The sequence below is a fragment of the Capra hircus genome, chromosome 9, assembly GCF_001704415.2.
Source record: "Capra hircus breed San Clemente chromosome 9, ASM170441v1, whole genome shotgun sequence".
In the NCBI taxonomy this organism is placed as follows: domain Eukaryota; kingdom Metazoa; phylum Chordata; class Mammalia; order Artiodactyla; family Bovidae; genus Capra; species Capra hircus.
The window spans coordinates 72665249-72678310 of NC_030816.1; the positions used below are offsets into that span (position 1 = coordinate 72665249).

Below are 13062 nucleotides of genomic sequence, written 5' to 3' on the forward strand. Positions count from 1 at the left end.
AGATAAAATAGCAGGACCACAAGTTCATTTGCATTCATTTGCATGTAATTTACATACAACGATCCAGAGTACATCTTGCCTCCTGATGTTTTCAAAAAAGTTTTTTGCTTTTGCTTTTTTTCCCCTTAAGCTTTGTCAAGATAGTCTAAAGTATAAATGACATCTGGGGAAAGGAGAGCAAGAACAGCAAAAATAAAGATACAAGTGCCTCAGTTTTCATAATTCTTTTAGTTTCACATTTTCTAGAGACAGAAGTACATCGGGATAAAAATTCAGAAATACTATGGAATGAATTGTCGAGAGGACAATGCTCTTTTTCTTTTTTTCTTAATTGTAACAGAAGTTCACCCAATCTGAATGGTTCAGTCCAATGTCCCTTATCTCTGTATTTTTATGTTGCTTGTATAAAAAACATGCTGCTAAGTCACTTCAGTCATGTCCGACTCTGTGCAACTCCATAGACAGCAGCCCACCAGGCTCTGCCATCCCTGGGATTCTCCAGGCAAGAATACTGGAGTGGGTTGCCATTTCCTTCTCCAATGCATGAAAGTGAAAAGTGAAAGTGAAGTCGCTCAATTGTGTCCGACTCTTGCGACCCCATGCACTGCAGCCTACCAGGTTCCTCCGTCCAGGGGATTTTCCAGGCAAGAGTACTGGAGTGGGGTGCCATGTAAACGTGTGCCATGGCTTCATGGGAAAATTACACAAGTTTGTCTCCCATTGAGCTGACACTGGTAGTAGGACCCAGATTTAAATTAAGTTCGTATCAAGTGAAATGGATGATCGTATGGAAAAATGTTGTGCTTGCTTTTTTGGGTTTGTTTGGTTTTTATTTTTATTTTTTAATCTTTTTGCCAGCACCGCACGGCATGTGTGATCTTAGTTTCCCTACCAGGGATTGAAGCTGTACCCCGTGGGAAATCCTGTGACCTGGTTTTGTACTAAGAATTGGAAAGAGAACTTGAATTTGCTTGTATCATTTTCTTTTCTTTTCTTTGTAGACAGAGATGGGAAAATCTTGTAAAAACATAATGTGACACAAAATTTCACAACTTACTTTAAAAAGTTTATTTTGAGGAAATAAGATTTTTCTCTATTCTTAAACTTGAGCTAGTATTGCTTCAGCCTGTTTGCACACTAAGTCACTTTAGTCGTGTCTGACTCTATGTGACCCCATGGACTATAGCCCGCCGGGCTCCTCTATCCATGGGAATCTCTAGGCAAGAATACTGGAGTATGTAACTATGCCCTCCTCCTTTAGGAGATCTTGCCAACCTGAGAGTCATGCCTCCTGCATTGGCTGGTGGGCAGATTCTTTACCACTGAGCTACGAGGGAAGCCCGCTTCAGCCTAATGCATTTGAACCAAAGGGGAAATAAAAGAAATGAAACATGTTAGACAAGTAATACACTCTACAGCAGAAACTTCTAGCATCTTAAAAGAAAAATAAGCAAATCTGTTTCAGTGTTTTACTAATTGTATTTATTATAATAAATATCAATTTTTATAGTTTAAAGTCATACTGTATATTTAGGAGTTTATTTTGTGACATCAGTATCTCTTGGCATTAGCATTGTGAGGTGTTGAATCAGGCATGAACTTCACATTCCCCCCCAAAAGATAATAGGTGTGGTGCTATTGAAACAGCAGCTGCATTATTTAAATTCCCTACAGACTAATGTTGCAAATATTTGAATTGAAGTAAATATTTTTACTGAACAAGTTTGTACTATCTCAAGTAAGAACAAGTTGACATGGGGATTCCCTTGCAGTTTAGTGGTTAAGACTCCACTCTTGCAATGCAGGGGGTGCAGGTTCAATCCCTGGTCAGGGAGCTAAGATCCAACATGCCTTGTGGCATGACAAAAAAATAAAATAGATAAGCAACAAGGATTAAAACAAACAAAAAAAAGAACAAGTTGAATAGGAGGGATGCAAAGGTCTTCAGATAGTCTTGAAAAAGCCTGCATTTGGAGTGAGTAAAGAGAAATTCATCATGTCGGTCCTTGGTTCCATGTGATTGGGATAGAAAAATTCCATTCTGGAGATGACAGACAAGACGTCCTTAAAAAACACATGAGCGGGATTTCTCTGATGGTCCAGTGGTTAAGAATCTGCCTTGCAATGCGGGGAACACAGGTTCGATTTCTGGTGGGCATCCCATATGCCTTCGGGCAACTAAGTCCTCATCTCAGCCAGAGAGTCCATGTCCTGCAATGAAAGATCCCGCATGACACAGTGAGGACACCCAGTGAAGCAACTAAGATCTGACTCAGCTAAATAAATATTACACATACGCACTTTAAAAAGGTTTTCTTTTGCCTTTTTTGGCACTCAAAGGATCAAGACTGATGCAAGTGATAATTATGGGGGCTCGCTGCACATCTGGAAAGCGATTTGGGAAAACAGAGTCAGTTGTGCCACCCTGTTCTAATTTATTATCTGCTGAGCACCAAGTGAGGGGTGGACATCGCAGGGTATGAGATGTTTGCTGTCTTTGGCCTGAGTCAACTTGAACAGCTGCTTTCTTCCTCATAAGCAACAGATATTTCCCTGGCCCCCAAAGTTTGGGGGATTTCCGAGTGATTGGAAGTGAGGGAGAGGGAAGAAAACTCTTTCACTAGTGGGAAGGAAAGTTTGACCAGCAGCTTGGGAACTTTTGAAGTGAACAGCTGGCTTTGAAGATGTTCTAGGATGTACAAGAGAGGAGAGAGAAAGGAAAGAAAGCAGTTTGAACAAAAGCTCTATAAATAAGTGTTTTTACAGTTTTTTTTTTTTTTCAGATGACCTTGATGAGTCCAAGAAAACAGTAGTTGATTGGAATAAGCCATACAGTTTATAAACTTGAAAGCTGCTTACTTTTGAGAAGTCAGCAATCAAGATGGGAGTACAGCTCTTAGTGCCTCTGAATGAGAGGGAGAGAAGGGGAGAGAGAGATGAATTTCCATTTAGAACAGCCAGCTCTCAGGCATGTGTGTGGCTATAACTACCCCCTCACAAGTTCACTCAGGTGTTAGAAGATGTAGAAGTTCTATGTGGTCAAAGGCGGCAAGTATGTTTTATTTTCTTGGAGGGATGAAGGCAGAAGTTTCTGGATGAGAAATGAGAAATGAGTACGATGAGGATGTCATCATACTTTTGTGTGTGTGTGTGTGTGTGGTGTGTTTAAGTCACTTCAGTCTGACTCTTTGTGACTCTACGGACTGTAGCCCACCAGGCTCCTCCTTCCGTGGGATGTACCAGGCAAGAATACTGGAGTGGGTTGCCATTTCTTTCTCCAGGGGATCTTCCCAACCCAGGGATCAAGCCCACATCTCTTACGTCTCCTGCATTGTCAGGTGGGTTCTTTACCACTAGCACCACCTGGGACGCCCCAGAAACTCGCTAGAGACCAAGACAATTCTAAAGAGCCCAGGGTTGGCCAGGAGTGCCGGTGGCTATGGAGAGTGGCAGGATCAGGGCAGGAACTCAGAAGGATGGGTTCTCGGGTAACATTGTTGTGAATCCAACACTCACTCGGAAGGAGGCTGCTGGATCTTTCCCAGTATGTACTGGGTGAGCGACCTAAGAATGCTTGAGGCTCTTGAAGAGAACTGGGAAATGAGGGCTTTGTGTCTTTGAGGTATAAGCAAATAATCCTGGGTCAGTAGAAGTCTGACAGTCTGATGTTAGAGGTGGCCCAGAGGTTCCCTTCGTCCAGATGCTCTGTCTGGCCGAGGCAGCGGTGGGCTTGGGTGGACCAGTCCCTTACCTCACTGGCCACTTTGCAGTCATAGTCCTGGCTGTCAGTAGCTGGTGTCCGGAGTAGATGCTCCCATGGGAGCAGCTCTTCTACCTGCACTCTTTCCTAAAAATTGCTTCCAGTACTTTCTCCTGGTGGTGAAAGGGGGGCAGCTGCTGCTAGAGGGGCTGCCCGTGCTCTGGCTCCTCTGGCCCTCGGTGGCAGACCACAGCCCCTTTCTCCAGGCTGGGGTTGGGCAGCAGAGATGAAGGGGCCTGAAAGCCAGGCCTGGTGAGGGTGGGGTTTATTTGTAGAACGGGTGATGAGGGCGGCATGTGTCATTCTCAGGGGAGAGCGACCTGGTCTGATCTCTGTTTTGCAAGGTCCCTTTGGTGACTGGATCAAGGCCAATGAGGCCAACTGGGGAAGGAGACAAGAAAACCCAGTCAGGAGGTGGTAGGTTTTCACGTTGTGGTCCATAGGGCGTGTACTGTTGCGTTCAGACGAGTCAGGACAAACCTCAGGATCATAGTCTGATTTATGATGCCGTTTGTCAGGAACCTCACATCTGCTGAAAGCAGTAAGGCGAGGACTTCAAGGCTGGCCTCCTCTGTGCGTTTCTTCTTGGCTGGCAGTGGACTTCCATTTTGATCCCGTGTTATTTCCCTGTTGGAAATTTGACGATGAATGTTTTCAAGGGGGAGACCAGGGATGGCCAACCCGCTGTGTCCATCCAGCCTGTCATCTCAAACGTGAGGGAATGACCTGTCCAGACATGTGCAAACATCTTAACTGTTTTTACAGAGAGCTTCGCACCCCTATGCTGTACTGCAGACTTCTAGGCCATTACCTCAAATACAGAACATTCTATCGGTAAGAAAGGAAGCATCTTTTCTTAAAAAAAAAAAAGAAAGAAAAAATCATTTCTTTCAATTTCTATTTCCCCACTCGGTCAGTTCTGTGACATTGTTGAAAGCGGAAGTGGAATAGATGCAGTTGCTTGTTCTGACCTGGGCATCCTGACTGGAGCCTTAGCGGTCTTTAGCAGAAAGGCTTTTGAAGAACTTTTAATTCCCAAACCCTGCCTGTGTCTAAGTAAGTGTGCTCTGCAGTCTTAGACACATGCTGCATGATAGGTGACGGAACTGTGCAATGGGCTGACCAGTGGTCTGTCCCAGGCAAAATGTGTGTGTGTCTTTTCGGTTGTCTAACAGTTGTGTTTTCCTTGGTTGTTCTGGTAGGATCATTTATTCATACCAAGGAAAGAACCCATTGAGAGGTGAGAAGTGACAGGGAAGATACTTCTCGGAATGAATGAATGAATGAATAAAAGAAATGGCATAACCTATAAATGTACACAGCATCACTCTGTGTGTGTATATTTAGGAATCACTTCCCCTAAAGGAAGACTATAGTCTGCAGTGTTATCTTGTAGTGAATACTGTTAGTTAAGTAAATCAAGCACTTAACTTGTGTGTCAGAGCTCTGTGAAGGACCAAGCTCTGAGTGTCACATTGCTTCATTACACCTCGTGCGGAAATAGCTGGAGATTAGGAAACATACCTAAGCTGATGAATTGGAAGTGGCAGCAGAGATGAGTGTGAACTGGAGGGTTCAGACCTCAGAACTTCTGGGCCTTTCCCTGAATGGAGAGACAGACGTATTTCCTTATATATTTAGGTGAACGTGTATGTGTCCTCTTGCATCTGTGCTTGAATGACGTAGCGAACAAGCGTTCCCACTTTTCTGAGCATCTCATGGGAGGTGTGGTTGAGGTGTGTCCCAGGTATAGCATTCCCTGTTGGCTCCTGAATTCTCAGCTTCCCACCAGAATTCCTCCTGGGAAGGGTGTCCTGGCACGTGGATCCTTAAAAGCTTCCTTGGAGGTTCTGATTCATGTGCTTAGTCGCTTAGTCATGTCTGACTCTTTGCAACCCCATGGACTGTAGCCCGCTGGGCTCCTCTGTCTATGGGATTTCCAGGCAATAATACTGGAGTGGGTTGCCATTTCCTTCTCCAGGGCATCTTCCTGATGCAGGGATCGAACCTGGGTCTGCTGCATTGTAGGCAGACTCTTTACCATCTGAGCCACCAGGGAAGCCTGCCAATTGGGCATTAGGGAGCCTTTGCACCGACAGTGTTTATTTCTGGGGATTTCTTGGCCAGAGGCAAGCAGGAGTGTGAGTTAAAATCATGGTCTTGGCATCAGACAATCCTGAGTTGGGGACCCGGCTTCTTTGCGTGGTAGCCCTGGAACCCTTGGGCTGTGGCTCAGCTCTTTTGAGCTGTTGTTTGTTCTTCTATGCAGGGAGAAAAATGTCTGAGGACTGTTCAGAGGATTAGGGGATGTTGCGTGTAAAACAGCGTGGCACATGTCCACCACTTAAAAAATACCAGCTGTTATTAGTATAAAGGCTGCACAGAGGGAGACTAGAGGACACAGGGCGTATGCAGGTGGACTGACCGCCTCTGTTCTCTTTCTGTTTGTTCCCTGCTCTCCTCACCCTCAGGACGGCTCCCTGGGAAACATCGATGACCTGGCTCAGCAGTATGCAGATTACTACAATACCTGCTTCTCCGACGTGTGTGAGAGGATGGAGGAGCTGCGGAAACGGCGGGTTTCCCAGGACCTGGACGTGGTGAGTGGGATCCTGGGAATATGCGCTTGCCCAGCCGGTCTGCTCCTGGTCCAGCGTCCCCTCCCTCCCCCTCTAACGCTTGTGCGTGGATCATTTTGCTGCACTACTTTGAGATAAAAGAATTCAGATCCCCAAAGGATTAACCCAGTTCTGTGGATATCAGACAATAAGTATCAGTAGGGGCAACAGTGATCAAATTTTTGTACTTAGGAAAATATCGCATTTTTATTTTAACTCAAGAGGAAAGGATATTTTTATGCTAGACTGATATACACTACATTTTTACTGACTCTAAGCCAAAAGGAGGTCTAGGCTAGTTCTTTCCTTTCTTCCTTTGTTTTCTTCTTTTTGTTTTCAACAAGATAAAGTTTAAAGAAGTAAGAAACCATCCTAATTTCTCAGCTAGTAATAACCCACATAGGAGTTTCAGCAACTCTCTGTTGGGGGCATTTTTACATAATGTAATTCTTGCTTTTATGCTTAATATTTTATTATACTTCTGTATTATTAAGACTTCTTTGTCATCACCATTTTTCATGGCTATATTCCTTCTCTCAGGTGCATTGAAATTCATTTGTCTGTTTTGTGAAGACCTTTATGTGTATGGTTAGTGGAGAATTTGAAGTTGCATGTGATAAATAGTAAATAAATACCTTGCTGCTACTGCTAAGTCACATCAGTCATGTCCGACTCTGTGTGACCCCATAGACGGTGGCCCACCAGGCTCCTGTCCCTGGGATTCTCCAGGCAGTACCTTAGGTCCATATAATCTATGGGCTTCTCAGGTGGCGCTAGTGTTAAAGGACCTGCCTGCCAATGCAGGAGACATAAGGGTGCAGGTTTGATTCTTGGGTTGGGAAGATTCCCTGGAGGAGGGCATGGCAACCCGCTCCAGTATTCTCACCTGGAGAAACCCATAGACAGTGGAGCCTGGAGGGCTGTGGTCCACAGGGTTGCAAAGAGTCAGACACGACTGACGTGACTTAGCACGCATGCATGCCATGAAATCTATATATCTGCCAGTATTTCCATGCTGTTGTTTAGTCGCTGTGTTGTGTCTGACTCTTTGTGACTCCATGGACTGTAGCCCTCCAGGCTCCTCTGTCCATGGGATTTCCCAGGCAGGAATGCTGGAGTGGATTGCCATTTCCTTCTCCAGAGGATCTTCCTGACCCAGAGATCAAACCCATGGATTCTTTACCACTTAGCCACCTGGGAAGCTCTTCGAGTAACAACACCTCTTGTCTTAAAAAAAAAAAAAAAGCACACTGATTCTATTGAATCCTTATTTATTTTGTGATTTTCTATAATTATTTTATGACTGATTCCTTTTATAAAAAACCTATTATAAAAACCTGTTGGATAAGGATGTTACAAAAGACCTATGGATAAGGGATCCAACAAGCAGTTTAGGCACTGCAGCTGCTACATTTCGCAAGTACATGATTCACTTCCTTTGTAGGTAAGATGCTGGTGCTCTTACGCACTTTCACTTTTTTCCTTAACTCAATCCACCTAAAGGTTTCTGATAGCATAACTGTCAAATAATTACTGATCCTTTTTCCTCGCTGATTTAGTATTCCGCATGGGTGGGAGTTGGTATAATAGAGTCAGCTGAGACTGAGAAGCATCAGTTGGGGGCAGAAAGTCATCATCCCAGGAGCCTGGCACCATGGCCCAAGCAGGCACCGGGGCGTCATTGTTATTAAGGGCGTCTTTCTTATAACTTTGTCCCCTGGCGTGTGTCAGTGGGAGAGAGGTGTTTCCTTTCTTCTAAGAAAGTATTCTCGGGTGGGAAAAGACTAGGCTAACCTGCTGGGAAAAGGTTGATTCTCTTCCCTTTGGCAAGACTGTAGCCAAACAATAACCTAATTATCGCACTGAGTTCTTGGATGTTGCAATTTTGACGTTGAAAAATAGTCTGGTAGGATACTCTGTGGCTTCCTAGGACATTTCACCAAGTAAGAAAATGATGGCTGTGAACTGGCAGGTGATCCTTGATACGACACTCAACTGCGCTTCCCCAAATTCTAGCCGGTTAAGAGTTGGAGTTTCCATAATTATCCCACAGTGTTTGGGAAGCTTGGAGAGCAGCTTCTTGGTAGGAAAGGAAGCCTGCCTGGAGGTGGGATAAATAACTTCTTCCCATTTAGACAGATGGGCCTCATTTGGTGTGCTCTGTTCCAGAGCTTCAGAAGACAGTGTGGGAGAAAATACCACAGGAGCTAAATTAGTTCTCATCAGAGTTGCAGAAATGTGATGGTGAGTAACATTGATGGGAGCCAGTTCCAGCCAAGCTGGAAACTCATCCTTTCAACTGTAGTTAGTGAGAAAAGTAAGGTCCAAGTCATCATATTCAGGTTCCCTTTCTATGAGATTCCAGACAAGTGCTGAAGACCAAGTTAAATGCCACATGGTTCTCATTATTCAGGAGTCCATAAGCTGGAGACTTAAAAAGCATTTTTAAAAAATTAAAAAAAAAAATCTTTTGGCTTCTCTGCATGGCATGCCAAATATTAGTTCCTTGACCAGGAATCAAACCCAAAGCTTTTGCATTGGTAGTGAGGAGTCTCAACCACTGGACCACCAGGGAAATCCCTAGAGGTGTTTTAAGGTCATCATTCAGGCCATGCTTGCAACTCTAGTGACCTGGGGAAAGCTTCCTCTTGCAGTGATTAGCTCATCACATATTGAGTCCTGATGGAGAGCAATTTTCTTAAAAAGCTGTAACTTTCAGTCCATAAGGCTCTCTTTATTGCATCAGATTTTACCTGTAACTTCTAGACTTTGATTTTTGCCTTCAGACAAGTAGGCAAACTTCTTTCCTGCTCTGCTGTTGGGGCAGCTTTGGATCTGAGGACCTGCTGTGTAAATCCTTCTTTTCTGGGCTAGTAAGCAGCCCTGTCAAAAGCAGAAGTGAGATGGCTTGGAGAAGAAATAACCCACCGATAGCACTAAGAGGAAATAGTAACACATTAGGATTCTAAAGCATTTTCTAGGGGAAAAAAAGTAGCATCAAGCTTGTGGTGTCCTCTGCAGAAAAAGTTCTTAGAGACAGCCTGAGGATGGAGAGTTTGGGGATGGTTTAAACAGGTCTTTCGGGTTTGTTTCATTTCAAATCCTCTGGGTGAATTTGGGGATTGAGGAAATGTTCTATAGATGGAACATATTTAGATATTTCTTTGGCTTTAAGAAGTCCCAAAACATGCAGTGTCCATAAGAGGTAATTACATACCAACTGGAGAATAAACAAGCCCCAAAGTTACCCTACCCATAGAGACGCTTGACTTAACCCTGAAAAATAAAAGGTTTTGATAATTATGTTAGTAATTAACTTTCTGGACTGGATATCAAACTACTTCTCCAGGACCTAATTACCTGGCCCCTGACTGGAATAAAGCACTTACTTGATAAAGTGTTTTGGGGGGCCAGTTAGTTTAGATGGAGGTAACAGAGAGAGGACAGATGGGTGAAAATTCAACAGCATAAGCAGGGATTGTGATTCAAATGTATAACTATCGTGAGAGTTTTTATTTAGCACCAAATGGGCCCTAAAGGGACTGTGTATTTGGACCGCAGCCTTTGCCTCTGCTGGGGATCGGGACATTAGCGCTCTTGAACAGCAGGGAAGTTGCCCGTATTTCCATACATTTGGCACCTCCCTGAGCACCATGTGTGTTTTTGGCTGCAAGAAGCTGCATTTGGAAATGACAGCAGCTTCCCAAGTCCATAATGGGCTCATCTCTAGTGATGCTAAGTCTGACATCTGTCAAAGTGACAGTGGCCAGGAGAGAGACACTCTCAAGGTAGCCTCTCATTACTGGCCACGTCAGCTTCCTTGGCATCTTGGAAGCTGAATCTGCTCGGATGTTGGCAGAAACAAGTTTGTGTGGTGGTTGGTGTAGCACAGCCCTGATGGAAAAGTTACCACTGTAAAGTGGGACCCTGTTCATGATGCTAGATCTCCATCCATGCAGATTGTTAACACATTGTTAACCAGGACCCAGGAGCCCAGGCGAGATGCACCCAGGTCTTTAAGGATCCGGAGTATAAATACAAATATTGCACATTATCTCAGAGGATATCAGAATGGGATATCAGAATCATTGCTGATGGTGTAGGGATAATTCTGGGGCATAATTATTGTTCCTTGCAATTTTCGTAATTTAATCTTTCAAGGTATAATTCTGGACTAGGAGGCAGTAAAAGTGGTATCTGTTATGTCTAGAGATGATTCTTGGGGCTTCTTCAGATTCTACCCTTCCCACCCCAAGCCCAGGTGGGAGTCCTAGCCTCTGTGGTTGTTACAGTGGCAAAAAAGGGTGAGAAACATGATGGCAGGATGGATGACTCAGGATTTAGATTCTGGCCATTGTACTTAGCTGGCAAGTTGTGTAACCTGTCTAAGTTTCAGTTTCCCCTTCTATAAAATGGGATAAAAATATCTCGTAAAGTCATTCAGTTCGGTTCAGTTCAGTTCAGTCACTCAGGTGTGTCCGACTGTTTGCGACCCCATGAATCGCAGCACGCCAGGCCTCCCTGTCCATCACCAACTCCTGGAGTTCACTCAGACTCATGTCCATCGAGTCAGTGATGCCATCCAGCCATCTCATCCTCTGTCGTAAAGTCATTACCAGGATTAAATGGGGGAAATTGCTATAAAATACCTTGTCCATCATCGGAAGAGACCTGTAACTGCCTATTTCTTTTCCTTCCCTTTTATTCCTGGTTCAGAAGCTCCTGTAGTGATGCTGGAGAGTCTGTGATTCGTACTTCATTAATATTTATTCATATGAGTGCAGAGATTTCTTTTAGCTTTTATTTTGGGATATTTCAAACATAGATAAACAGCATAGTATAACAAACTTCCTGTGCCCTTCAGCAGTTACCAGCATCCTGACTTCTCCCTTCATCTTTACTCTTCAGTTCAGTTCAGTTCAGTTCAGTCGCTCAGTTGTGTCCGACTCTTTGCGACCCCATGAATCGCAGCACGCCAGGCCTCTCTGTCTATCACCATCTCCCGGAGTTCACTCAGACTCACATCCATTGAGTCAGTGATGCCATCCAGCCATCTCATCCTCTGTTGTCCCCTTCTCCTCTTGCCCCCAATCCCTCCCAGCATCAGAGTCTTTTCCAATGAGTCAGCTCTTCGCATGAGGTGGCCAAAGTACTGGAGTTTCAGCTTTAGCATCATTCCTTCCTAAAAAATCCCAGGGCTGATCTTCAGAATGGACTGGTTGGATCTCCTTGCAGTCCAAGGGACTCAAAAGAGTCTTCCCCAACACCACAGTTCAAAAGCATCAATTCTTTGGCGCTCAGCCTTTTTCACAGTCCAACTCTCACATCCATACATGACCGCAGGAAAAACCATAGCCTTGACTAGACGGACCTTAGTTGGCAAAGTAATGTCTCTGCTTTTGAATATACTATCTAGGTTGGTCATAACTTTTCTTCCAAGGAGTAGCGTCTTTTAATTTCATGGCTGCAGTCACTGTCTGCAGTGATTTTGGAGCCCCAAAAAATAAAGTCTGACACTGTTTCCACTGTTTCCCCACCTATTTCCCATGAAGTGATGGGACTGGATGCCATGATCTTCGTTTTCTGAATGTTGAGCTTTAAGCCAACTTTGTCACTCTCCTCTTTCACTTTCATCAAGAGGCTTTTTAGTTCCTCTTCACTTACTGCCATAAGGGTGGTGTCATCTGCATATCTGAGGTTCTTGATATTTCTCCCAGCAATCTTGATTCCAGCTTGTGTTTCTTCCAGTCCAGCGTTTCTCATGATGTACTCTGCATATAAGTTAAATAAGCAGGGTGACAATATACAGCCTTGAGGCACTCCTTTTCCTATTTGGAACCAGTCTGTTGTTCCATGTCCAGTTCTAACTGTTGCTTCCTGACCTGCATACAGATTTCTCAAGAGGCAGGTCAGGTGGTCTGGTATTCCCATCTCTTTCAGAATTTTCCACAGTTTATTGTGATCCACACAGTCAAAGGCTTTGGTATAGTCAAAAAAGCAGAAATAGATGTTTTTCTGGAACTGTCTTGTTTCTTCCATGATCCAGCGGATGTTGGCAATTTGATCTCTGGTTCCTCTGCCTTTACTTTTTGAAAGTTTCTTGTTTGTGAAGTACAGTTTACACATTGAAATGCAGGCATCTGAGCTACCTAATTTTGCCAAGAGGGCAGTCACATCACCCACATCCTGGCATGGCATAGAATACAGCCGCCACCTTGCAAAGTTTCCCCATGTCCCTTTTCAGTAAATCTTGGATTGAGGACAGGGATGTTTGTCAGTCTGTTTTGGTCCTTTCTGTATATAGTGCATGGCACATAATAGGTACTCAGTGAGTATTTGTTGAATTTATTTGTATATGTCATTATTTAAGACTATTAAGTGAGCATCAGGCATGTGTCTGAGACTTTGTCATTCCAGAAATACAACGATGTATTCCCCATCCACAAAGATGTTATAATTTAGTGGGGGTTTTAGACAAATAAACAGACTATTATTTTTGGCGGTACTTTTTTGGTTTGCGAGATCTTGGTTTCCCATTTAGGGACTAAACCCTGGCCCGTGGCTGTGAAAGTGCCAAGTCCTCATCATTGGACCACCAAGAATTCCTTAAGCAGACTATTAAGTGCAGGAAGTACACAGGAGAGACCCTGACCCAGTTTAGGAAAGTCAAAGAAGGCTTCCTGG

The 13062-nt window shown here is 44.1% G+C and overlaps 1 protein-coding gene across 3 annotated transcripts in view; it reads left to right on the plus strand.

Moving 5' to 3' along the window:
* SASH1 (SAM and SH3 domain containing 1) overlaps positions 1-13062 on the plus strand; it is a 346563-nt gene that overhangs the window by 188629 nt on the left and 144872 nt on the right. For all 3 annotated transcript variants that reach the window (XM_018053320.1, XM_018053321.1, XM_018053322.1), the window contains exon 2: positions 6232-6360. In XM_018053320.1, coding sequence (XP_017908809.1) covers positions 6232-6360 — 129 coding nt within the window. The remainder of the gene's footprint in view (positions 1-6231; positions 6361-13062) is intronic.